The sequence below is a fragment of the Saccopteryx leptura genome, chromosome 6 (genome assembly GCF_036850995.1).
Source record: "Saccopteryx leptura isolate mSacLep1 chromosome 6, mSacLep1_pri_phased_curated, whole genome shotgun sequence".
Taxonomy (NCBI): domain Eukaryota; kingdom Metazoa; phylum Chordata; class Mammalia; order Chiroptera; family Emballonuridae; genus Saccopteryx; species Saccopteryx leptura.
In genome coordinates, this window is record NC_089508.1 from 145,307,525 (window position 1) to 145,335,290 (window position 27,766).

Consider the following 27,766-nt stretch of genomic DNA (forward strand, 5'->3'; position numbering starts at 1 on the left):
GGGGTGGGACGACCTGGCGGCGCCGGGGTTTTGCGTCACCACTTGAGCGTGCAGGCCCGCCGTGACGTCATCACTCGGGCACCTGACAACATGGAAGGTGGCGACGGCGCTGGCGTCGGCGCTGTGTCTGGCCGTGCGGCTCTGTGCTCTCGGGCGGCTGCAGTGACAGTTTGGGAGCTTCTGCAAGACGGTAAGGAATCGGAGTGGGTCGGATCGTCGTGCTCGGGGACTGTCCGGCTCCGAACCAGCGGCCAGTGGTGGACGCCACCCGTCGCTGTGCGGAAAGTTTTCTGGTCTCTACGTGACCACTCCCCTCCGCCCGGCCTCCTGTCGTCGGGGTGCTGGCCTTGCCAACTGGTTTCCTGGGACACCTGATTTCTAGTTACCTCTGGTTTCAACTCTACCCTCCACGCGTTTGGGGCTTCCCTGAAGTCCTGGGATCTGGGTACCGGTGCTGGCTGCTGCCGCAGTTCTTGACGAAAGGGTGAAGCGTTCCTTCCATGGAAAGTGTTAAGACCTAGAACAGATGACAGATGCTTGATAAAAGAGGGCCTTGTTTTTAAATACAGTTGGGAACGTACCCTCTGTTAAATTCTTGAACTGCGCACATGGTACCGCTTGCAGGTTCGTTTGTTTCTTTAAAGGCGTTTATCCACAACCACGAATGGGAGAGGGTATGGAACATTCGTTCAGGCTGAGATTAACCATATGTATTGAATATAGCAGTCAGGTTTATTGAAACTTTTGGACAGAAATCGCTAGACGTGAGGAGATAAGCTAAACATAGAAAATTTGAGGAACACATTAAGTTGTATTGCTCCGGAAAAAAAAAAAAGTTGTATTGCTCCAGGTAACATGCTTCAAGTCGTAGCCTTCGGAATAAAGTTCAAATTTCTAAGACCCTTTTCATCTGCTCTTAAATTTCTTCCCGAATTATCATGACGTTCCATCTTGTAGTAAAATAATTTGGTAATTTTATCTTTTCTGCATTGCAAAACCTCTTTTTATATTCCACAGTGTTAATAACATTACCTTGTGGGTGCAGAATAAGGTGTTTTTGTTTTTGTTTTGTTTTGAGAGAGAGGGGAGACAGGCAGGGAGAGAGATGAGAACCGTCAACTCATAGTTGCAGCACTTTAGTTCATTGATTAGTTCTCATATGTGCCTTCACGGGGCGGGGGCGGGGGAGGTGCTCCAGTCGAGCCAGTGACCCCTTGCTAAAGCCACAGACCTTGGAATCAAGCTGGTAAGCCCACACTCAAGGTTGCAACCTCAACATTCTATCCACTGTGCTACCACCCGTCAAGCAGCATAAGGATTTTTTTCATTGAATATCAGTGTAAGAAGCATATGCACACGTTTGTAGATCAAAGTAGGTTATAAACGAAAGAAATAAAGTTCTGTGGATGAAAAAGAGGCCACAGCCTGACCAGGCGGTGGCGCAGTGGATAGAGTGTTGGACTAGGGCGCGGAGGACCCAGGTTCAAAACCCTGAGGTCACCAGCTTGAGTGCTGGCTTATCTGGTTTGAGCAAGGCTCACCAGCTTGAGCCCAAGGTCACTGGCTTGAGCAAGGGGTCACTCTGTCTGTTGTAGTCCCCCCCCCCCCCCCAGTCAAGGCACATATGAGAAAGCAGTCAATGAACAACTAAGGTGCTACAACAAAGAATTGATGCTTCTCATCTCTCTCTCTTCCTGTCTGTCTGTCCCTATCTGTTCCTCTCTCTCTCTCTCTCTCTCTCTCTCTCTCTCTCTCTCTCACGAAAAAAAAGAAAGAAAAAGAAAAAGGGGCCACATACTAAACCTGACAAGCTCAAGGGAAGCCTGCATGGGTCTTACAAACTCAGAATCTTAAAGTAACCTCATTGGACGGTCTGAAATTAGAACTTTCTAGCTAAAAGCAGGTCATGGCAGGTAGTCATGTTCTAGGCTGGTATCTTCCTTGACAAAGGTTAATCTTTACGTTAGCTAAGCCCCTTGGTTGTCTTTTTGCATCTAGGATAACATTTTTGGAATGTCAGAGTAATACCCTTTTGTCATATCCCTCAAGGCACAGTCCCCCACCAGAGCATGATACCACAGATGCCCTAATTGTTATTCTCCACATACTATATGTGCTATAAATGTTAATGGTTAATTGGTACCCACCAACATAAAAGAAGTATTTGTGTTTTCATTTTACTCTTTATCCAATCTCAGAAATTTTTGCTGCCAGTTGTCATCAGTTTGACTCAAATAAACTCATAAAAATTCTTACAGATTTGGATGTTTGTTATATCTGACAGTTCTAAATTGTATTCTCTGACCATTGTGTATTTTATTATTGCCCTTAATTACTTGACTTATAATTTATATACTTCTGTCAAAACTTAACTAATAGTGTTGTTTTCTGACCTAAATTTTGTTAGATTCTGTAGGTTAGATTCTAATTCATCTTTGTATTTTAAATTCAGTTGAACCAAGTTTTGAGCTCTTCACATATGTGCAGTTCCCACCCTAAAGTAGCTTACCATTTTAGTAGGGAATATGGTCTTGTAGGGCTATAAGGAGAGGCACTGTAATATAGGATTATAAGGGTAACAGTGAAATTGTGTGCAAAGTGAAACATTAATACGAGGAGGATGATAACTGGGAGTGGTTAGGGGAGTTTTGGGAAGGTATAGTTGGAGTTAGTTTTGAAGTGTAAATGGAACTTACCAGAAGAAGTGGAAGAAACAATACATGCTAGACAGGTAAATATTTCAGTAGGATGCATTCCAGGAACTGTAATCAGTTTTTTGAGGTAAATATTTCTCAGTTCTGCCTTCTATATTTTCCTGTTTAGTTCTCTTACCCATCTTCCACAGTGGCTAAGTTTTTACTCTTTTCAAACCTCTCCTTTCAAGCTTAACAAATTACTTTCAACTTACCTAAAAAGCGAGAGATGCCCTGGCCGGTTGGCTCAGTGGTAGAGCGTCGGCCTGGCGTGCAGGAGTCCCGGGTTTGATTCCCGCCCAGGGCACACAGGAGAGGCGCCCATCTGCTTCTCCAGCCCTCCCCCTCTCCTTCATCTCTGTCTCTCTCTCCCCCTCCCGCAACCAAGGCTCCATTGGAGCAAAGTTGGCCCGGGCGCTGAGGATGGCTCTGTGGCCTCTGCCTCAGGTGCTAGAATGGCTCTGGTTGCAGAGCGGTGCCCCAGATGGGCGGAGCATCGCCCCCTGGTGGGCATGCCGGGTGGATCCCGGTCGGGCACATGTGGGAGTCTGTCTGACTGCCTCCCTATTTCCAACTTCAGAAAAATACAAAGAGAGAGAGAGAGAGAGAGAGAAACTCTACCAATGTGATTCTTTCCTTTTCCTCTAATATTTTCAATTACAACAGAAGTGACATCTCTGCTTCTTCCTAAGGACATTCCCTCCTTTTGGGTTGGTTTTGCTTCCTGTCTTCTCAAAGATTCAGTCACCCTCATTCTGTGCGTTTGAAATCACTTTGCACAGGTCTCCAGTGATTTGTGGATCAATCAGATGAACACTGTTATTAATAGTAACCAAGATATGGAAGCGGCCCAAGTGCCCATAAGTACATAGATGAGAGGGTATAAAAGCTGTGGTATATTTATACAATGGAATACTACTTAGCCAAAAAAATAGAGGGAAATGTTACCATTTGCGACAGCATGGATGGACCTGGAGAATATTATGCTAAGTGAAATAAGGCAGTCAGAGAAAGACAGAAATTCATATGATTTCACTTATGAATCTAAAGAACAAAATAACACAGTAGAAACAGAATCATAGATAGGTAAAACAGGCTGACAGCTGTCAGAGGGGCAGTGTGTTAGGGGACTGGGTGAAAAAGGTGGAGGGATTAAGATAGAAAGAAACTCCACATAGACATGGACAACAATATGGTGAATGCCAGAGGGAAAGTGGAGTGGGGAGAGGTGGAAGAAGGCAAAAGGGGGATATATGATGGTGGTGAGAGACATTACTGTGGGTGGTGAGCACATGATACAGTGTGCAGATGACATGTTACTAAGTTGTACATTTGATATCTGTAGCTTTTAGTGACCAGTAGATTCAATAAAAAATTTAAAGATGAACACTTTTTGATCTTGAACTATCTTTGTTTCTTTTCTCTCTCTTTCTTTCTTTCTCTCTCTCTCTTTCTTTTCTTTCTTGTGAGTGAGAGAGACAGACAGGAAAGGAGAGAGATGCGAAGCATCGCCTTGTAGCTGTGCCACTTTAGTTGTTCATTGATTGCTTTCTCATACATGCCTTGACCTGGGAGCTCCAGCTGAACCAGCGACCTTGGGCTTCAGGTCAGCAACCTTGAGGCATATTAATGATCCCACACTCAAGCTGATGAGCCTACACCAGCAGTTCTCAACCTGTGGGTCGCGACCCCGGCGGGGGTCGAATGACCAAAACACAGGGGTCGCCTAAAGCCATCGGAAATTTTGGTCGTTCGACCCCCGCCCGGGTCGTGACCCACAGGTTGAGAACCGCTGGCCTACACTGAAGCCGGATGAGCCCGTGCTCAAGCCAGCAACCTCAGGGTTTCGAACCTGGGACCACAGCATCTCAGGTTGATGCTCTATTCACTGCAGCATCACTTGTCAGACTGAAATGAATTTTTTAAAACCTTGTTCTCCTAACATTTTGTAGTACTCCAGCCTGCTGGGAATACCAGAGTTGCATGGAAAAAATCTACTCAAGACACAAATTTATGTAAGAAGGAAGAGGGGGAGGCCTGCCAAGGGAGGCAAAGAAGAGCTGAACTTCTTTCTCCCTTCGCTTTTATTGATCAGAAGCAGAACAGAGGTAACAGGATTATAAGGGGTGGGAGATCAGGTGATAAGGGGAAAAAATGACTAATGGCCATTTTGCTGACATGGAGAAAGGGCTAGTTTGATCAGTATATTCTTTTTCTTTTGCTAATTAACAAGCACAAAGGAAGGGGCAATCTAGAACCTCTAGGCTAATTTTCTAAAGCCCATTCACATGCATTCCTTTGTGTTTGCTGGAAGATCACTCATCACACAGCTTCTTGGTGTTTGCATCCAGGAGACATTCACTCAGGGCTTTTAACTAAAGTTCCCCAATCCAAGTCATAGAGGCTTCAAGGTTATATGGGTGATTCCCTACCACCTTTCCACTGGTAGTCTCTGTTGCCATTAATTACATGTGGTTAGATGTGTGCTTGCTCCCTATGTAGATTATGAGTGCTTGGAGGCAGGGGATTTGTTCATATTCATCTTTATATAAAGATGCCTAGTGGTCTGGTTTAATGCAAAGCTGAATTCCCTGTGTCAGTTACTTATCAAGGAACTTAGGAATCATCCTTCTTGCTCTACCTTGCATTTTTAGCTTGATTCAACGTCTTACACATTACAGTGTCTGAATATTTGTCAGTTGTCACTTACTTGATGCTCTTAGTGCCACTCTTAGGCTTTCATCATGCCACTTGCTCTGTTAACATAGCATCCTACTGGCCTTTGTGGCTCTATTCCATGGGAGTGCTGATAAATCAGCTTTCTGGGAAAATAGGAAAAGCCTTGATTTTGTAGGGTGTGCTAATTTCTATGGTGTAAATCAGGGGTCCCCAAACTATGGCCCACGGGCCACATGCGGCCCCCTGGGGCCATTTATCCTGCCCTCGCTGCACTTCCGGAAGGGGCACCTCCTTCATTGGTGGTCAGTGAGAGGAGCATAGTTCCCATTGAAATACTGGTCAGTTTGTTGATTTAAATTTACTTGTTCTTTATTTTAAATATTGTATTTGTTCCCGTTTTGTTTTTTTTTACTTTAAAATAAGATATGTGCAGTGTGCATAGGGATTTGTTCATAGTTTTTTTTATAGTCCGGCCCTCCAACGGTCTGAGGGACAGTGAACTGGCCCCCTGTGTAAAATGTTTGGGGACCTCTGGTGTAAATCCTTTCACCATGGTCAATTTGAAGATACCTACCTGTGATGTCAATTGGCTCACAGAATCCTGAAAATTTAACAGTTAGCTCTCTGGAGCTACTACAAGTCAGCTCCAAAGCACCACTAGGTGACTAATCCCTTTTCACTCATTCTTTATCCTGTTTCCAGAAACTGTTCTTAAAGCTGATAGTGTTCTTTCTTGGCTTTAAACCATTGGGAAGCCATAGAGCAGGGGTCCCCAAACTTTTTACACAGGGGGCCAGTTCGCTGTCCCTCAGACCATTGGAGGACCGGACTATAAAAAAAACTGAACAAATCCCTATGCACACTGCACATATCTTATTTTAAAGTAAAAAAACAAAACGGGAACAAATACAATATTTAAAATAAAGAACAAGTAAATTTAAATCAACAAACTGACCAGTATTTCAATGGGAACTATGCTCCTCTCACTGACCACCAATGAAAGAGGTGCCCCTTCCGAAAGTGCGGCGGGGGCCGGATAAATGGCCTCAGGGGGCCGCATGCGGCCCGCAGGCCGTAGTTTGGGGACCCCTGCCGTAGAGAGTTCATTTGGTTGGAGCATCGCCCCGGAGCATGGAGGTTGCCGGTTTGATTCCCTGGCCAGGGCACACACAAGAAGCAACTAATAAATGCATGACTGAGTGGAACAACAAGTGAATGCTTCCTTTCCTCCTCTCTTCTCTCTCCCTTCCTCTCTCTGTTTCTCTAAAAATCAAGAAAAATTAAGCTCTGACTGGTTAGCTCGGTTGGTTGGAGTGTCATCCTGGAGCACAGAGGTTGCTGGTTTGATTCCCCAGTCAGGACACACACAGGAACAGCTCAATGTTCCTGTCTCTCTCACTGCCTCTTTCTCTCTCTCTCTCAAAAAAAAAAAGTTAAGTAGGATATAGTCTGAATGTTTGGATGTCTTACCAGCCTTTTTAAATTGACCCCAACTTTCCTTTGGGACCTCAACTTCTGTTATTCTTTTTTTGATTAATTTTAATGGGGTGACATTGATAAATCAGGGTATATATGTTCAGAGAAAACAGCTCTAGGTTATTTTGCCATTTGCTTATGCTGCATTCCCATCACCCAGAGTCCAATTGTCTTTCGTCACCTTCTAACTGGTTTTCTTTGTGCCCCTCCCCTCCCCCCTCCCTCTCCCTCTCCTCCCCCCCACCCTGTAACCCCCATACTCTTGTCCATGTCTCTGAGTCTCATTTTTATGTCCCTCCTATGTATGGAATCATATAGTTCTTAGTTTTTTCTGATTTACTTATTTCATTCAGTATAATGTTATCAAGGTTCATGCATGTTGTTGTAAGTGATCCGATGTCATCATTTCTTATGGCTGAGTAGTATTCCATAGTATATATGTACCAAAGCTTTTTAATCCACTCATCCTCTGATGGACACTTGGGCTGTTTCCAGATCTTCTCTATTGTGAACAATGCTGCCATGAACATGGGGATGCATTTCTTCTTTTCATACAGTGCTATGGTGTTCCTGGGGTATATTCCTAACTGGGATAGCTGGGTCAAAAGGCAGTTCGATTTTTAATTTTTTGAGGAATCTCCATACTGTTTTTCACAATGGCTGCACCAGTCTGCATTCCCATCAGCAGTGCAGGAGGGTTCCCTTTTCTCCACATCCTCGTCAGCACTTATTCTGTGTTGTTTTGTTGATGAGCGCCATTCTGACTGGTGTGAGGTGGTATCTCATTGTGGTTTTAATTTGCATTTCTCTAATGATTAGTGATGTTGAGCATTTTTTCATCTGCCTGTTGGCCATCTGTATGTCCTCTTTGGAGAAATCTCTATTCATTTCTTTTGCCCATTTTTGGATTGGATTGTTTGTCTTTCTGGTATTAAGTTTTACAAGTTCTTTATGAATTTTGGTTATTAACCCCTTATCAGATGCATTGTCAAGTATGTTCTCCCATTGTGTAGTTTGTCTTTTTATTCTGTTCTTATTGTCTTTAGCTGTGCAGAAGCTTTTTAGTTTGATATAGTCCCATTTGTTTATCCTGTGTTTTATTTCACTTGCCTGTGGAGACAAATTGGCAAATATATTGCTGTGAGAAATGTCAGAGAACTTACTGCCTATGTTTTCTCCTAAGATGCTTATGGTTTCACGGCTTACATTTAAGTCTTTTATCCATTTTGAGGTTTTTTTGTGAATGGTGTAAGTTGGTGGTCTAGTTTCATTTTTTTGCAGGTAGCTGTTTAATTTTCCCAACACCATTTGTTGAAGAGACTGTCTTTACTCCAATGTATGCTCTTACCTCCTTTGTCAAATATCAGTTGTCCATAAAGGTGTGGGTTTATTTCTGGGTTCTCAGTTCTGTATCATTGATCTAAATGCCTATTCTTATGCCAGTACCAGGCTGTTTTGAGTACAATGGCCTTGTAGTATAACTTGATATTTGGAAGTGTGATACCTCCCACTCTATTCTTCCTTTAATTTCTATTATTCTTAACACTTTCTGCCCAACACACATATTGTGATCTAGACATACTGAAGTATTTATTTCTCAAAATATGCCATGGTATTTCCTGCCTCTAAACCTTCTTGGAATGGCCTTCTCCACTTTGTCTGCCTGGGAGGCTCCTTAATTCTGAGAACTTTTGGGCAAACTGGAAGAAAATATTTCTCAGACTTAAGGCCAAATTAGTGGGTTCCTTCTTTTACTTCACTCTGCTTTGAAAGTTATCAAGAATGCAGAATGATACTTCCAGCTGATATAATGATTAATTTATTTAACAATATTGAACACCTGCCATAAGTCAAGCATTCAGGCTCTAGGGATATGGTAATAAATAAAAGCCTTGCCCTCATGGAACACTATATATATATCTTTATAGTGGATATAGATAATTGAAGTGTTTTCATAAATACTCTTTTGCTTGCTTCATAATCTGTTAGGGAGCAGTCTTACCTATTTCTATTGTATGGTTAGGAAATGGTGATTTATACCTACATTGAGCTCCCTTCTACATATCTATTTTTGTTTTTTAAATGAGAGAAGGGGAGATAATGAGACAGACTCCTGCATGCACCCTGATCAAATCCACCCTGTGACCCCCTCTGGGGCTGATACTTGAATCAACTGAGCTATTTTTAGCACTTGAACCAGACACTGCAACCAGTCAAGCCAAAGGCTGCAGAAGGGGAGGAGGGAGAAGGGGGGAAGAGAGAGAGAAAGAGAAGCAGATGGTTGTTTTTCCTGTGTGCCCTGACTGAGAATTGAACCCAGGATGTCCAGACACTGGGCCGATGATCTATCCAGTGAGCCAGCTGGCCAGAGGCTCATTTCTATTTTTAACTTGTGATTCTTTCCACTTTTATTTTCATTCACACATTTGTGGATTTCTTTACAGAAAAATATCTTAACATCTAGCATCACTTTTTTCCTGTCCATTAAAGGTATATTTTAAATAGTTTCTCGTTCCAGTTACTATTTCACCCATAATCCTAAATTTTAGTAATAACTACAAGTTTGTATTTGCCTATTTCTATTAAAATTCCAGATTCTCTGTATTATAACAGTATTTGCATTGAATTATTTAAATTATTTAAATAATCCAGAGATATCAGGGACCATAAATATGAAATACAGTCTGTTTCCTGTTGTCTTAGTCAGTGACCGTATTTTCTTGTGTTAAAGGCTGTGGTGAGTAGTTAATTTTTAATCTTTTATTCAGTGTATTTTTTTTTGACTCACTGGTAAAAGTTCTCTTCTAGCATTGTGCATAGTGGCTCAGAGTGTGGGCTCTTCCGCTAGACTGCCTAGGTTCACGTGTCAGACAGGGTGGACATTTGCATGCCATAGCTGTACCTGTCTCTTCATCTGTGAAATGGGACAAATGAGAGTTCCAACTGGGTTGTGTGAGGATTGAATGAGTTAACACTTGTGAAGTGCTTAGATCAATGCCTGGCACGCAGTAATATCTTAGTGAATATTACACTCTCTTCTGCTATTGCCTCCTCCTCTTCTCATTTACAACAGAAAGTATGTACAACAGTTTGTGATATATAGAAAGACCTCAGAATATGAATGAATTTTTTAGTATCTGTGATTTAGCACAGTGTAATTGTAAATAAAGACTTTTCCCTATTTTTTCCCAGAATGTTATAGTGATTTCTTAAATGAAGACTTTGATGTAAAGACTTACACTTCTCAATCTATTCATCAAGCTGTAATTGCTGAACAGCTAGCAAAACTTGCCCAAGGAATCAGTCAGTTGGATAAAGAACTACACCTACAGGTAATTCCAATCTTCTGGATCATACAAGTTATTCGGCCTCAAGTGGTAATTTATCACTTTTATAATCCTTTTATTCTTTCATCTAAATGCATATTTATGTAAACAAATGTATAATTTACTAGGATGGCTTATTTTTCAAAGTGTACTTTTGAAAAGTTTTCTGTTAAGTACTTTTGTTAGTTGAAAATTAATATACTGATCTGCCTAAAATGTATGTTTTCACTACCTTAACTGATGTGCAATGACTGACTATAAGGTGGCAAATGATAACTTTTTTTTTGTATTTTTCTGAAGTGAGAAGCAAGGAGGCAGAGAGAGATAGACTCCCTCATGCGCCTGACTGGGATCCACCTGGCAAGCCCACTAGGGGGCAATGCTCTGCCCATCTGTGGTGTTGCTCCATTACAACCGAAGCCATTCTAGCACCTGAGGCGTAGGCCATGGAGCCATCTTCAGTGTCTGCTCCAACTTTGCTCCAATAGAGCCTTGGCTGCGGGAGGGGAAGAGAGAGATAGAGAGAAAAGAGAGGGGGAAGGGTAGAGAAGCAGATGGGCGCTTCTCTTGTGTGCCCTGGGCAGGAATTGAACCTGGGACTTCCCACACGCTGGGCTGATACTCTACAACTGAGCCGACCAGCCATGGCCTGATAAGATGACTTTGATAAAGATTAAGTTGTCTGATTTTTTTTTTTTAATCTCATTTTAATTCTTTTTTCAGTACACATTATGTTATTGTTTTGAAAATGGAATTTTGAAAGGAAGACATTGTGGACAGTAAAAATTGGGATGTTCATATTGGCAGTTCATACTTTATGAGCACAAAGTGTAACAATTGCTGAAATTATGGAAAGTTGATAAATTTGTGGCAGATAGAAAACAATATAGAAAGTTAGGAGATGGGTCCTAATCTCAGCTGCACTGTTGCCATTTATATCATTTGATGTCTTTGAGTCTTGCTTTAAAAATAAATCTGTCAAGTGGGTTGCAGTGAATAAGAAAGATAAGATTGTGGTAGAAAATCTTGAAGGTTCCTTCCTCTACTACAGTTATTTAATTTTTTAATTACTTTTTTTATTTTTCAATTATAGTTTGCATTTAGTATTATTTTCTGTTAGTTTCAGCTGTGCAGCAAAGTGGTTACAAAATGTACTTTACAGAGTGGTCCCTCCCACTACTTCTGGTAGCCACCTGGGCCCAAATATAAAATATTGATTTTTAGAGAGAAAGGAAGGGGGTGGGGATAGAGAGAGAGTGAGAGGCAGGGGTGGAGGGGGGGGGAGAAACTCTGGTTTTGTTATTCCACTTATTTATGCATTCATTGGTTGGTTCTTTTGTGTGCCCTGACTGGGGATCAAACCTGAAATCTTAAGGTATTGGGATGATGCTCTGAGCTACTGTGCCAGGGCCAAATTATCTTGATATTGATTATATTCCCTATGCTATAATCTTCATCTCTATGGCTGTTCTGCAATACCAATTTGTACTGCTTAATCCCTTTACATTTTTCACCCATCTCCCCACTCCCCTCCCCTCTGACAGCTGTCAGTCTTTCTCTGTATCTATGAGTCTGTATTTTGTTTGTTTATTTTGTTCATTAGAGTCTACATATAAGTGAAATCATATGGTGTTTGTCTTTTTCTGTCTGACTTACTTCACTTAGCACAATACCCTTTAGGTTCATCCATGCTGTAGCAAAATGTAAGATTTTTTTTTTTTTATGGCCAAGTAGTATTTCATTGTGTCGTACCACAGCTTTTTTATCCACTCTTCCGCTGATGGACACTGTGTTGCTTCCATATATTGGCTATTGTAAATCATGCTGCAATGAACATTGGGGTACATATATTTTTTAATTAGTGTTTGGGTTTCCTCAGATATATTCCCAGAAGAGGATCACTGTGTCATAGGTCAATGTCATTTAAAAAAATTTTCCATAGTGGTTGCACCAATCTGCATTCCCATTCCCACCAACAGAGCTCAAGGGTTCCCTTTTCTCGACATCCTCACCAACACTTGTTGTTTATTTATTGATGATAGCCATTCTGCGGTGGTATCTCATTGTGGGTTTTTTTTGCATTTCTCTGATGATTAATAATGTTGAGCAAGTTTTTCATATGTCTATTGACCATCTGTATGTCTTCCTTGGAGAATTTTTTATTCAGATATTGTGCCACTTTTAAATTGGGTTGATTGGCCTTGTTGGTTGGCTCAGTGGTAGAGCGTTGGCCCTGTGTGTGGATGTCCTGGGTTTGATTCTGTCATTGCACACAGGCTAAGCGACCATCTGCTTCTCCACCCCTTCCTGTCCCCTTTCTCTTTCTCTTTCTGTCTCTCTCTCTCTCTCTTCCCCTCTACTCCCACAGACATGGCTCTATTGGTTTTAGCATGTCAGTCCCGGGTGCTGACGGTGACTCCGTGGAGCTTCTTCCTTAGGTGCTAAAAATAACTTGGTTGTGAGCATGGCCCCAGATGGACAGAGCATCAGTCCCAAGCAGGGGTTGCTGGGTGAATCTCAGTTGGGTGCATGCGGATGTCTGTCTTTCTCCCCTCCTCTCATTTGGAGAAGAAGAAAAAAATAATAATAAATTGGGTTGTTTGTTTTTCTGGTGTTAAGTTGTCTGACTTGTTTTTTTATAAATCTCATTTTAATTCTTTTCACTACACATTAATGTTTTTGTTTATTTCAGAGACAGGGAGAGTCAGAGGGAAAGACAGACAGAAAGGGAGAGAGATGAGAAGCATCAATTCTTCATTGTGGCACCTTAGTTGTTCATTGATTGCTTTCTCATATGTGCCTTGATGGGCTGGTACAGCAGAGTGAGTGACCCCTTGCTCAAACCATGGGCTTCAAGACAGTGACCTTTGTGCTCAAGCCAGAGACCATGGGGTCATGTCTATGATCCTATGCTCAAGCCAGCGACCCCACGCTAAAGCCGGATGAGCCCACACTCAAGTCAGTGAGCTCGGGGTTTCAAACCTGGGTTGTTCGTGTGTCAGTCCCATGCTCTATCCACTGTGCCATCGCCTGGTCAGGCAAGTTGTCTGACTTCTTTATAAATTTTGGATATTAACCCCTTATAAGATGTATCATTGGCCAATACAGTGTGTGTTCTTTCATTTAGAGGCTTTCATTTTGTTGATGGTTTCTTTTGCTGTGGAAAAATGTTTTAGTTTGATGTAGCCCTGTTTATTTTTTTCTTTTTGCTACCTTTGCCAGAGGAGCTGTATCTGAAAAAATATTGCTACAAGAAATGTCTGAGATTCTGCTACCTGTTTTCTTCTAGGAGTTTTACGATTTTGAGTCTTACATTTAAGTCTTTAATACATTTTGAGTCTATCTTGTAGATGGTGTAAGAAGGTGATCTAGTTTCATTTTTTTTAATCTATCTGTCCAATTTTCCCAACACCATTTATTGAATAGACTGTCTTTACCCCATTTTATGTTCTTGCTGCCTTTGTGAAATATTAATTGACCATGTAGGTGTGGGTTTATTTCTGGACTCCCTATTCTGTTTCATTGGTCTCTATGTCTGTTTTTATGCCAGTACCATGCTCTTTTGATTACTATGGGCTTGTAGTATTGTTGCAGGAACAAAGGAAGCAACTCCTGGAGGACAAAGATGCTCAGACAGCGTTCTGGAGGAAGAGGGTTTGTTAGCCAGTGTAGCAGCGTGACCTACTAGGCATCATAACATGAGCTCCCCCAAGTTATCTTTTCTGAGTCTTATATACCTTTATAGCTTTAGCTTTCATGTGAAATGTGCTCGACTTTTTTGACTTCTTTGTCTGCAGACCTATGTGACTTTTGTGTCTCCGGAAGGGGAGAGGGTATGAGAGGAGGTTCGGACCATTTGTCCTTGCTATTCACATATCCCATTTTTCTTGCTTGTGTTGCAAGTTATTTCAGGGCGCTGATAAAGGGACTGCACAGCTGTGGTTTGTTACTTTTCAAACTAACTCTGTCAGCATTTCCATCCCTTCCTCCTTCAGTATAGTTTTTTTTTATTTTTTTAATTTTTTTTTATTTTATTTTTTTTTTGTATTTTTCTGAAGCTGGAAACGGGGACAGACAGACTCCCGCATGCGCCCGATCGGGATCCACCCGGCACGCCCACCAGGGGGCGATGCTCTGCCCCTCTGGGGCGTCGCTCTGTCGCGACCAGAGCCACTCTAGTGCCTGGGGCAGAGGCCAAGGAGCCATCCCCAGCGCCAGGGCCATCTTTGCTCCAATGGAGCCTCGGCTGCGGGAGGGGAAGAGAGAGACAGAGAGGAAGGAGAGGGGGAGGGGTGGAGAAGCAGATGGGCGCCTCTCCTGTGTGCCCTGGCCAGGAATCGAACCCGGGACTTCTGCACGCCAGGCCGACGCTCTACCACTGAGTCAACCGGCCAGGGTCCTCCTTCAGTATAGTTTGATATCAGGTAGCATAAGACCTCCAACTTTGTTCTTCTTTCTCCAGATTGCTGAGGCTTTTGGGGTCTTTTGAGTTCCATATAAATTTTTAGATTATTTGTTCTTGTTCTGTGAAATATGCCATTGATATTTTCATAGGAATTGTGTTGAATCTATAGACTGCTTTGAGTAATATGGACATTTTAATGATGTGAATTCTTCCTATCCAAGAATATGGTTTATGGTTCCACTTACTTGTATTTTTTTCAGTTTCTTTAGTGTGTTATCTTTTCCAAATATAGGTCTTTAACCTCCTTAGTTAAATTTATTCCTGGGTACCTTTTTTTTTTCTGATGCAGTTGTAAATGGGAATGTTTCTTAGTTTCTCTTTTTGTTTATTAGTATATAAAAATAAAAATGAAAACAATTTCTGGATATTTATTTTGTATCCTGCTACTTTACTGAATTCATTTATCAGTTCTACACTTTTCTGGTGGAATCTTTAGGGTTCTCTATATACAGTATCATGCCATCTGTAAATAGTGACAGTTTTAGGTCTTTTTTTACAATTGGATACATTTTATTTCTTCTTGTCTATCCTCTGTGGCTAGGACTTCAAGTACTATGTTGAATAAGAGTGGTAAAAGCAGATATCCCTGTCTTGTTCCTGATCTTAAGTGTAGTACTTTTAGGTTTGCCCATTGAGTACGATGTTGGCTGTGAGTTTGTCATTATGGCCTTTATTATGTTGAAGTAAGATCCCTCTATTCCCACTTTGCTGAGAGTTTTTTTTGTAAATGGGTGCTGGATTTTCAAGTGCTTTTTCTGCATCTATTGATAGAATCATTTTGCTTATGTGGTGTGTCACATTTATTGATTTGCAGATATTGTACCAACCTTGCATTCCAGGAATCCCATTTGGTCATGCTGTATGATCTTTCTAATGTATTGATGGATTTGGTTTGCTAATATTTTGTTGAGGATTTTTACATCTTTTGTCTGTCAGGAATTCTGGCCTGTAATTTTCTTACTTTATAGTGTCTTCTTTTTTTAGTTTTGGAATTAGGATAACACTGGCTTTGTACAAAGAGCTTGGGAATCTTCCCTGCTCTTGAATTTTTTGGAATAGTTTGAGAAGGATGTGTGTTTATTCTTTGAATGTTTGTTAAATTCGCCTGTGAAGTTATCTGGTCCAGGATCTTGTTTGCTGGGAGGCTTCTGATTACTGCTTCAATTTTGTTAATTTAATCAGTCTGTTCGGATTTTCTGTTTCTTGTTCAGTTTTTGAAGATTATGTGTTTCTAGGAATTTATCTGTTTTCTTCCATATTGTCCTTTTTGTTGGCACATAATTGTTCAGAATATAATTCTGTAATTTTTATCAGGTGGTTTTATAGTGTGCTTCCTAGTGTTGCCTTTTGTCTGAATAGACACATAATAAATACTTAAATGAATGAACAAATTTATGAATAAATGGACTGTTTACCAGGATATTTAGATCTGTTATGAGACGTATTTGCTTAATTTTTTTTTCTTTTTTTTTTTTTTGTATTTTTTTTTTTTTTCTGAAGCTGGAAACTGGGAGAGACAGTCGGACAGACTCCTGCGTGCGCCCAACTGGGATCCACCTGGCACGCCCACCAGGGGGCGATGCTCTGCCCCTCCAGGGGTCGCTCTGTCGCGACCAGAGCCACTCTAGTGCCTGGGGCAGAGGCCAAGGAGCCATCCCCAGTGCCCGGGTCATCTTTGCTCCAATGAAGCCTCGGCTGCGGGAGGGGAAGAGAGAGACAGAGAGGAAGGAGAGGGGGAGGGGTGGAGAAGCAGATGGGCGCTTCTCCTGTGTGCCCTGGCCAGGAATCGAACCCAGGACTTCTGCATGCCAGGCCGACCCTCTACCACTGAGCCAACTGGCCAGGGCCAATGTTCGCTTAATTTTTTGTGTGTGTCTTTATCAATGAAAAGAGCAGCTAGTTAGGACTTGAAAGACTTCCAAGGTCACTTGAACACTAAAATTCTGATTATAGGCCCTGACCAGTTGGCTCAGTGGTAGAGCGTTGGCCTGGCATGCAGGAGTTCCGGGTTGGATTCCCGGCCAGGGCACACAGGAGAAGCGCCCATCTGCTTCTCCACCCCTCCCCCTCTCCTTCCTCTCTGTCTCTCTCTTCCCCTCCCACAACCAGGGCTCCATTGGAGCAGAGTTGGCCCAGGCGCTGGGGATGGCTCCATGGCCTCTGCCTCAGGCTCTGGAATGGCCCTGGTTGCAATAGAGCGACGCCCCAGATGGGCAGAGCATCCAGAGCATCGCCCCCTGGGCATGCCAGGTGGGTCCAGTCGGGCGCATGCAGGAGTCTGATTATAGTATAATTAGAGTTCAATTATTTATTGACAGATATTTATAAAACATATTTAACTGTCAGGGTGTGGGGATAGAAAAATAAACATATTTTTCTGGCTCCTCACGGACTCACAGACCAGTGGCAGATATATACAGAAGTGATGACAGCCAAGCGATGCCTGTGTTCAGTAGCCTGGAACAAAGTGTCTATGGAGGCGGGGAGAGTGCACTTAACTCTGTCTGCAGTCTTGGAAGGTGGCTTTTTGTGAGAACCACCTGAAATTTTTTCTGCTGTTTTATTGTTGGTATTTTCCTTATTCCTTGCATGAACTATTTATTTTCTACAGGAATCAGTAAAAACTTAAAATTTATTTACTGTCTTATGGGTACTTAAAGTACTTCTGAGGCCCACTTTGTAAAATATGTGGTTGTCTATTCACTATGCTGTACACTTAAACTTAATACAAAATAATATTGAGTGTAAAATGTAATTGAAAAATAAGTAGAAAATAAAGCTGTAAAAATTTATTTAACATCTCTTAGAGGGTTATAGTAGAGTTGTAGTAGTTTTGGATGTGAGGTAGGAAAAGTCTCGAGTCCTCATATGAGATATGAACCTGCTATAATTGTTTTCTGCAGGAAAAAAAATTGGAACAATGCTATTTATACCCATAAATAAAATACAACAAAAATAACTTAAAATATAATTGAGATTATCAAAATTACAAAATATGTATCAAAGTATGCATTAGTTGTGGTTTAGTACAGGAAACAGAAACCACTCTAGGTTTATTTTTTGTTTGTTTTTTTAAACAGTTCTATTTTTTTTATTATTATTTTTTATTTTTAAAAAATTTTTTTTAATAACTTTTTTTTTAAATTTTATTTTATTTTATTTTTAGAGAGGAGAGAGACAGAGGAGAGAGAGACAGAGAGAGAGAAGGGGGGAGGAGCTGGAAGCATCAACTCCCATATGTGCCTTGACCAGGCAGGCCCAGGGTTTCGAACCGACGACCTCAGCATTTCCAGGTCGACGCTTTATCCACTGCGTCACCAGAGGTCAGGCCTCTATTTTTTTTTTTAATTCATTTTAGAGAGGAGAGAGAATGCGAGAGAGAGAGAGAAAGGGGGGAGGAGGAGCAGGAAGCATCAACTCCCATATGTGCCTTGACCAGGTAAGTATAGGGTTTCTAACCTGCGACCTCAGTGTTCCAGGTCAACGCTTTTATCCATTGCGCCACCACAGGTCAGGCCGAAACCACTGTAGGTTTTTAAAGCAGGAAGATATTTAATACAGAGAATTGGATACTTATGTAACCATTGGATGACAGCAAGTGGACTGAGTTGAAGGATCTGACATAAAAGCAACACAGGCCCAGAAGCTTCTGAGGTTACTTTCCATGGCACTGCTAAAATTATGCTTCTGGTAACTGGTAGCAAAACTCCAGAATGACCCCTCTATCTCAACTGTTTCTAAATCCAAAGGTCTCAGGACTTTGCTTACTAGCTGAAACAGGGACAGGAGGATAGCTTTTCTCTCTCTTCTGTCTTTTATTTTTTAATTTTTTTATAGAGACAGAGACAGAGAGGGACAGATAGGAACGTAGAGAGATGAGAAGCATCAATCATCAGTTTTTCGTTGCGACACCTTAGTTGTTCGTTGATTGCTTTCTCATACGTGCCTTGACCGCGGGCCTTCAGCAGACTGAGTAACCCCTTGCTCAAGCCAGCGACCTTGGGTTCAAGCTGGTGAGCTTTTTGCTCAAGCCAGATGAGCCCGCACTCAAGCTGGCGACCTCGGGGTCTTGAACCTGGGTCCTTTTGCATCCCAGTCCGGTGCTCTATTCACTGCGCCACTGCCTGGTCAGGCTCTCTTCTGTCTTTTAAATCTCTTGGAAATTCAATTGGTTGACTTCAGGCAAGTCTGTGAAAGTGTAGTTTTAGACTTTTCAATCTTTACAAAATCTTTATCATCAAGGACAGAGAGAAATAAAGAATTAAAAGAAAATTAGTCTTGCCTGACCAGCTGGTGCTGCAGGGAACAGAGCATTGGCCTGGGATGCTAATGTCCCAGGTTTGAAAACCCCGAGGTCACCCACTTGAGCACGGGTTCATTCGGTTTGAGTGTGGAATCATAGCCATGATCCCATGGTCACTGGCTTGAGCCCAGAGGTCTCTGGCTTGAGCCTAAGGTCACTGACTTGAACCCAAGGTCACTGGCTTGCGCCCAAGGTCATTGGCTTGAGCAAGGGGTCACTAGCTTGGCTGGAGCCCCCTAGTTATGGCACATATGAGAAAGCTATCAGTGAACAATTAAGGTGCTGCAACTATGACTTGATGCTTCTTATCTCTCTCCCTGTCCTTCCCTCCCCCCCCCAAAGAAATAAAAAGAAAATAAGTCTTGTCAGAAGGAACACTTTGGTGTCTATATCAATGGACTGAGAAAAATTCAGATGTCTTCTGGCAATCTTAAGGATAAAGAGATATAGGAGAACAAAAGTAACCCTTATTTTAGATAGGTGTGATAGAAAGGGACTTGAGATGAAGTAAGTGGAGGAGGCAGGGGCTCTAGTGAATGAGTCCTTGCTGATCAGGAGCTTCAGTTTTCAGATTAGACATGGAACTTCTTACTCATTAGAATAAAGGGTACAAAATGATAATGATTTTTTGTATTCTAAAGATTTGCATGATTTTTTGATGTTTCTAGATATCTCTTGCATGTGGCCTTTAGCTCTTAACCTTCTTAGTTTTTAAATATGACCATTCACACAGCCCTGATTTTCCTAAAAATATCAGAGGATTAGCGATGGCTCTGGGAAACCAGAAGCAGAGTTCAGGAAGCTGGGCACTGACTCTTCTTCATCTGTCCGGATTGGAATGTGGACAGATTAACTATGCTGACTTAAATTCGAGAACTAAGAGAATCTACTGTTTGAAAACATTCTTTAAAGGAAAGCATATGATAGCATGGCAAGAATTAGCTGCTTTGACTTTTCTGTTTTGGTACAACTCTACCTGCACATCCCATTAGGAAAGCAAAGGGTTCATTTTCGAAAAGGCTGTTTTTTCTTTTTCTTTTTTTTTTGGCTTTCTGTTGAACTATAAGTGTGTTTGTGTTTCTGCTAATAACTCATCTCAAACACACCTCTGTAACATACATATATATGTATATATAAATATATATGCATATATACACATATACATATATATGCATACATATTTACATATACATATAAAATGTTAGTATTTGCCCCCTTCCTGTGTGGAGAGAGACCTTCAGTTGTACATTGTGGTTACAAAGAAAAATATCTTATACTTAGAGCACATGCTGATTATTCACTTTTGATTTTCAGGTTGTTGCAAGACATGAAGATTTACTGGCACAAGCAACTGGGATTGAGTCTTTGGAAGGTATCTTTCCATGTACTATAGAGTTTTATCAGGGATTGGCAGACTTTTTCTGTTGAGAGTCTGATAGTTAATAATTTAGACCTTGCAGGCCACATTGTCTCTGTTGCAAGTACTAAGCTGCCATTGCAGAATGAAAGCAGCCAGAAAATATGTAAATGAATGTGTGCAGTTATATTCTAGCAGATATTTAATAAAACTCTGCTCTCCCCTGAGCTAAACTATCTGTGTTCAGATCCTTGCTTTGCCACTTAATAGATGTCTGACTTTGGACAAATTACTTAATGTTTCTGTGCCTCAGTTTTCTCTATAATGGAGAGGAGTATTAATATCTACCAATATAGTGTTACTGTGAGGATTAAATGAATTAGCAAAGTCCTTAGCACAATTCCTGGCACATATTTAGTGCTTCTATAACTGTTAATTAGAACTAAGACATCAGCAACGCCATAGTTTGTAGTAGTGGAAGTAAGCTTGAATTTTTCCTTATTTTTGTCTTTCTTTGAAATGCTTTTCAATGAAAGTATAATACAATAATACATTGGATTTTTATTTTTATGAATCCTCATTTTTGGCTTTCATGATTTTTTTCCTTTTGATTAAACTATATCATAAATATGAAATGTTAATATTGTGTTTTACATTATTACTTGTGTTGTGATTACTATTTTTTTTTTTTTTTTGTATTTTCCTGAGGCTGGAAACAGGGAGAGACAGTCAGACAGACTCCCGCATGCGCCGGACCGGGATCCACCCAGCACGCCCACCAGGGGGCGACGCTCTGCCCACCAGGGGGCGATGCTCTGCCCCTCCAGGGGTCGCTCTGCTGCGACCAGAGCCACTCTAGCGCCTGGGGCAGAGGCCATGGAGCCATCCCCAGCGCTTGGGCCATCTTTGCTCCAATGGAGCCTTGGCTGCGGGAGGGGAAGAGAGAGACAGAGAGGAAGGAGAGGGGGAGGGGTGGAGAAGCAGATGGGCGCTTCTCCTGTGTGCCCTGGCCGGGAATCAAACCTGGGACTTCAGCACGCCAGGCCGACGCTCTACCACTGAGCCAACCGGCCAGGGCCGTGATTACTATTATTAATCATTGCTCATCAAAAGAAAGCTAAGTGATCTTTTTCTGTGTTGATGAACTTCTTAAGGAGGAGGGATATTGCTTTTTGTGATACAATATTTTTTAATGTGTTCCCTAGTGTTTCTTATGAACTCAGAGGGATTATTCTCAGCATGTACACTGTTTGTAAAACATCTCGATGAAGAACTTATTTTTTTCAGAAATAATAGTTTGACTACTCTTTTAATATTGAGGATGTGTATCAGACTGTGTTCTTGGGAAAATTAAGAGGCTCTAAGTACTGATTTATTACTGGAAACGAATTATGTTTGTTTAAACTCTAAATATTTTTTTATGTGTTTCTGGTAGCAAAATAATATTCTGTTTTAATGGTAATTTTTTTTTTCTTTTCTTTTCTTTTTTTTTTCTTTTCATTTTTCTGAAGCTGGAAACAGGGAGAGACAGTCAGACAGACTCCCGCATGCGCCCGACCGGGATCCACCCGGCACGCCCACCATGGGGGCGATGCTCTGCCCATCCTGGGCGTCGCCATGTTGCGACCAGAGCCACTCTAGCGCCTGGGAAAGAGGCCACAGAGCCATCCCCAGCGCCCGGGCCATCTTTGCTCCAATGGAGCCTTGGCTGCAGGAGGGGAAGAGAGAGACAGAGAGGAAAGCGCGGTGGAGGGGTGGAGAAGCAAATGGGCGCTTCTCCTGTGTGCCCTGGCCGGGAATCGGACCCGGGTCCTCCGCACGCTAGGCCGACGCTCTGCTGCTGAGCCAACCGGCCAGGGCTTAATGGTAATTTTTAAAAAACAAATAATAAATGTTTTTTTCATTTGTAAAAATCCATAAGGATGGCATGGTAGACATCGATTTTGAGTGTATATATAATATATGCATGTATACACATATACATGGATCATCACAATAGAAAAACTTCTTATTGTAGTTTTCTTACATATGTTTAGAGTGCTTGTTTTTCCCAGAGTGCTTTTCCACTGATTACAATATTTAAAATATACTGTTCGCCTGACTTAGAAGAACTATTAATTGGATAATTATATACAGTACAAAGGCTAGCTTCTTTGAATTACTGTGATAGTCTAAGAACATTCTCTGTATTATTGAACATAAAATGTCAAAGTGTGAATTGGTTAGGATTCATTTTAGCATGATGTGTATTTCTAATCCCTTTTGGAAAATTATTATGTGGTGCTGAAAAGTATGATAGATATTTGAAAAGGAATATTATCCCAACTTCTACTTCATCTGCTTTATATACTATATATACTGCTCATAAAAATTAGGGGATATTTCAAAATGAATATGAAATGAAAAAAAAGAAGCATTTGATTTTTTTTAAACAAGAACATCAGAAAAGCAAACAAGTCAAAGAAAGTTGTTCAGTTATGCAAATGAGATGCAAAACAAACTTACTTCGTAGGTGAAAACGCACTGTACAGAAGGCTGAAAGTTCTGGAGTATCTGCATGTTCCCTGATCCCCTAATTTTGGTGAGCAGTGTATTTAAAATTTTGCCATATAAGTAGAGTGGAGTGGAGCCATATTTATCAAGCCTATTAAAAGTTGCTGCCTATTTATTTTTTGTTCTTTTATTCATTTATATATTAACTGAGGATTTGCTAGGTTCCAGGCAGCTTAATAATAGATAGACTCCCTATTTTATAAAAAGAAGCAATATCCTCATTCATCTGTTCACTCAATCAGATAGTAATTGGGCACTTGTTAGGTATCAGGACACTGAATAATAGATAAGTCACTGTTCTTATGAAACTTATGTACCATATGGGGAAGTAGACCAAAAAAATGTAGAAATAGGAAACTTCAGATATTTGTAAATCCTACAAAGAAAATAAAAAAGAAGATGAGTAGTGGAAGGGTAGTCCTTTACTAGTTAGGATGGTCAGGGAAGGCTGTTTTGGAAAGATGACATTTGAGTGGAAATCTGAATGATGAGAAAGAACTACCACATGAAGATCTGGGAAAAGCAGAGGGAGCAATAAATGGGAAGGCAGTTATTAGCTTGGCAAGTTGAAGGGTACAAAAGAAGTCTGGTGTGACTGGAGTTTAGTGAAAGGGAAAGGTTTGTAGATGAAGTTCTTGGAAAGGAATTTTGATTTTTGTTCTAAATGTAACGGTAAACCATTGGAGGATTTTATTTAGGTGTCTTATGTTGTAAGATTACTGATCTTAAAAGTTGTTCTGTAGGAAGGCAAAAGTAGAGTTGTTGGTATCAATGTAGAAGTTATTAGCACAGTAGAAGTTGATTAGAGTGGTGGATCTAAAGAGAGAGGGAGAAATGGATGTGATAGAAAGTGAATGGATTTGTTGATGAGAGATAAAGGGCTGAGGGAAAAAGTCACCTGGAGGGTTTCCTAAGATTTTAGTCTGGAAAATCGGATAGATGATGATTTGAGTAACTGAGATGGGTTAGGCTGGAGAAGACGATGATTTTGATGGGTCTGAGGTGGAGCAGAAGTTATCTTGGATGTCTTAAATTTGAAATAAGAGAGTTCAGGACTAAAAATTTGTGTGCATACATGCGCATGTACATAGACAGATAAAAAAATTATTCAGATGTATGTATACGTGTATGTATAAATATATAAGCAGATGTATGTATGTATAAAATGAATATTTTATTGAACAGATAGTATTTAAAACCTTGGGATTGAATGGAATCCCACATAGAGATTGTAGATAGAGAACAGAAGATGGCTGAGCATCAAATTTTGGAATAGTCTAGTTTGTAGAGATCTAATAGAAGAAAAATAGGAAGAAATGATGTAATAGGAGAAAATCCAGGGGGTGTGATGACTCAGATGCCCAGAGGAAAAAATGTTTCAGAGTTCAAATAAGATAAGGACAGAACTGACAATCAAATTTGGCATGTTGGGAGATTTCTTGTGACCTTCATAAGACCTGTTTTGATGGAGTATGTATAAAAAACCTACTGAGATTGCCTTGTGGAGAGAATAATATGTACAGAAGTTATGATAACAAGTGAGGTAGTTGTTGGTCAAATAAGTTTGTAAATATGATATATATGTTTGCTCACTTATAGTTTGCATTGGGTGTGGGGGACAGGCTGTAAGCAGGCAGCGTCCTTATAGCCTAAGGCTTAGTTTTAAGACTAAGCTTTTTCCCACACCCTTGATTGTTGCATGATAGGGGGTGGTGCACTCTTAATAGGAATCCCATTATGTCTCAGATAAGTGACTGTATCAGAGACTTCCTTGTTTGTATACTGGATTAAAGGTTTTGATTTCTACACTATAAAATGGGGCAGAGGAGCCCATGCTGGAGGAGAGCAGAGAAAGGCCATGTGGAGGAGAGGAGAAGCAGCCAAGATGGCGAGTGCTGAAGGAGAAGCCAGTTTGTGTAGAGAGAAGTAGATGGGGAACAGAGGTGAATAAGGCTGGTGAGGTACAAACCTTTGATTGTAGGAAAACTCAGATGAGTCAGTGGCTTTGGGAGCCCTGAATGGAAAGGGAAGTGTTTTCCCACTGTATGTATTTCTTGCCCACTGGGTGCAAGCTAGGATTAAAGCTAATGGCCCATCAGTTTTTGGCTTCGTTGTTTCATTACCGTCTGTCTGAATCAAATGCAAACCTGCATGGGCCATGTGGCTATGATGATGGCTGCAGCTACTGGCCTTACAGTAGTTTATTCTTGGAGGTTTAAGGTCAATGACTAGCAGAAAACGGGAATCCATAGAGCCAGATAAGATGTTTTGGGACTGAGCCATATGAAAGCATACAGAGTGGGGAAAAGTACGTTTACAGTTGTTTACATGGAAAAAGACATCAGGTTACGATTTACAATAGCTTTATAACTCTGTGTTAATAAATAGTGGTGCAGGTAAAAGGTATTGGTTGCTTAGATTACAATGGTGGCAGAACAACTTGAAAATTTCTCTATACATCTATATATATATATATATATATATATATATAATTTTTCTTTTAAATAAACTTTTTATCTAATTTGTGCCTTTGTAAATTTGTAAAGCAACCTGTTGTATTTTCCTAGGTGTCCTTCAGATGATGCAGACAAGAATTGGGGCGTTACAGGGAGCTGTTGATAGGTACTGTTGTTCATTTTGTAAATAAATGAAATGGAAGGATTATCGTCTGTTGATATTTTGAAAATGATTTTATTGTCACTTCTTTCTTTGTTCTTTCCTTTAGGATGAAAGCAAAAATTGTTGAGCCGTACAACAAAATAGTAGCCCGTACTGCACAACTAGCCAGACTTCAGGTATGTTCTCACTTTTCATTTCTTTATACTTTGTTGTTTCTTTTTCTTTTGTTTTTATGAATGGATAAATTTCAAGTGAATGGATCCTGAGAAAATAAGAGAATATGAGAGAAAAGGGGAAAAATATTAAAGGACTTTAAAATAAGATATCTAGTTAAAAAAATACAACTCTAAACTATTCAAATGAATTACTCTTACTGTTAATATTTCAGTGTATAATCATTTACTAACTTTTAGATTTAAAAATTATTTTTTTTAATAGAGAATAGAAAGAAATCTTGCATTGATTGAATTTGCTTTGATTAAATGCAAGGAACTCAAACCTTTAATTATTATTATTTTTTTTGATTCAGTGAGAGGCTTGACCAGGTGGTGGCACAGTGGATAGAGTGTTGGATTGGGACGCAGAGGACCCAGGTTTGAAACCTGGGTTTCAAGCCAAGGTCGTCGGCTTGAGCTCGTGCTCATCTGACTTGAGTATGGGCTCACCAGCTTGAGCGCGGGGTCACTTCCTTGAGTATGGAAACAGACATGACCCCGTGGTCACTAGCTTGAAGCCCAAGGTCGCTGATTTGAGCCTACGGTCACTGGCTTAAGCAATGGGTCATTCGCTCTGCTATAGTCCACCTGTCAAGGCACATATGAGAAAGCAATCAATGAACAACTAAGGAGCCACAATGAAGAATTGATGCTTCTCATCTCTCTCCCTTTCTTCCTGTCTGTCCTTATCTGTTTCTCTCTCTGTCCCTCTCTCTTTCTCTGTCACACACACAAAAATATTTAATTCAGTAACAGGAGGGGAGGCAGACAGACAATCTCCTGCATGAGCCTCAACTGGTATCCACTGGGCAAGCCCACTAGGGGGCGATATTCTGTCTATCAGGAGTGTTGCTCCATTGCTTAGTAACAGAGCTCTTCTTAGCACCTGAGGTGGAGGCTATGGACCCTTCCTCAGTACTGGGGGCCAGCTCACTCTAATTGTGCCATGGCTGCAGGAGGGGAAGAGGGGGGGGGCAGAGAGAGAAAGAAAGAGGAAGAGAGAGAAAGAAAGAGAAAGAGAAGCAAGAGGAGGAGGTGGGGAGAAGCAGATGGGTGCCTCTCCTGTATGCCCTGACCAGGAATCAAACCCGGGACATCCACATGGCAGGCTAGTGCTCTACTACTGAGCCAACTGGCTAGGGCTTATAGTTCTAATAGCAGTGCTCATTCAAGACATTTAGTATTTGACCATAATTTAGTGACTTTTTAACTTTAGAAGAAAGAGATATACAACATTTAAAGTTTTTATTTTCACTTAGTTTCCACAAATTATTCAAAAACTATTTGCCTATACTTTTTAGATGGTTTTAGACTTTTCACAATTGTAGGTATTCTTGCTGTGAATTTTATTTTATACATGCAGATTTTCCCCCTTTTTGGTTTATTTTCCTAGGAAATCCAGCAACTAACTTTGCACTTCATTGCAAAATAATTTTTTTTTATTCCCCTCATTCCCTTTTTATGTTTTTTAGTGAGACAGACAGACAGACAGCAGGCAGGAAGGGAGAAAGATGAGAAGCATCAACTCATAGTTGCTGCACCTTAGTTATTCATTGATTGCTTTCTCATATGTGCCTTGCCAGGGGTAGACAGGATGGAATCTCCAGCAGAGCCAATGACCCCTTGCTCAAGCCAGTGACTTTGAGCTCAAGCCGTAACCCTGTGCTCAAACTGGTGAGCCCACGCTTAAGCCGGATGAGCCTGCACTCAGCATCCCAGGCCAACACTATCCATTGAGCCAACTCCTTCCTGATCAGGCTCTTTTTTTATGTTTTATTAACATAATCAAGGGCCTGATACTACCCTTTAATTTTTTTCTTTTGTGTGTCTTCTGTTAGCAACACCTTTCCCTTCTCTCTTGGTGTTCTTGTTTATCATTATTCTATCCAAATTGTGTCCTTTCCCCATTATTATTATTTTTTTTTGCTATTGTTCTTTCTTCAGTCTTAGGTTTGATCCATGCCTACTCCCATGTTCTCACCTTTAATAAACTGGGGTTTTTTTTGTTTGTTTGTTTGTTTTTTGGGGTTTTTTTTGTATTTTTCTGAAGCTGGAAACGGGGAGAGACAGTCAGACAGAC

At 40.9% G+C, this 27,766-nt stretch overlaps 1 protein-coding gene across 2 annotated transcripts in view; it reads left to right on the plus strand.

The window, feature by feature from the left end:
* Window positions 1–72: 72 nt before the first annotated feature.
* The window catches only part of COG5 (component of oligomeric golgi complex 5), a 444,866-nt gene continuing 417,172 nt past the window's right edge, over window positions 73–27,766 (plus strand). For both annotated transcript variants that reach the window (XM_066342433.1, XM_066342435.1), the window contains exons 1-5: window positions 73–190; window positions 10,041–10,180; window positions 20,257–20,314; window positions 25,420–25,474; window positions 25,578–25,647. In XM_066342433.1, the coding sequence (XP_066198530.1) occupies window positions 91–190; window positions 10,041–10,180; window positions 20,257–20,314; window positions 25,420–25,474; window positions 25,578–25,647 (423 nt within the window). In that variant the 5' untranslated portion in view covers window positions 73–90. The remainder of the gene's footprint in view (window positions 191–10,040; window positions 10,181–20,256; window positions 20,315–25,419; window positions 25,475–25,577; window positions 25,648–27,766) is intronic.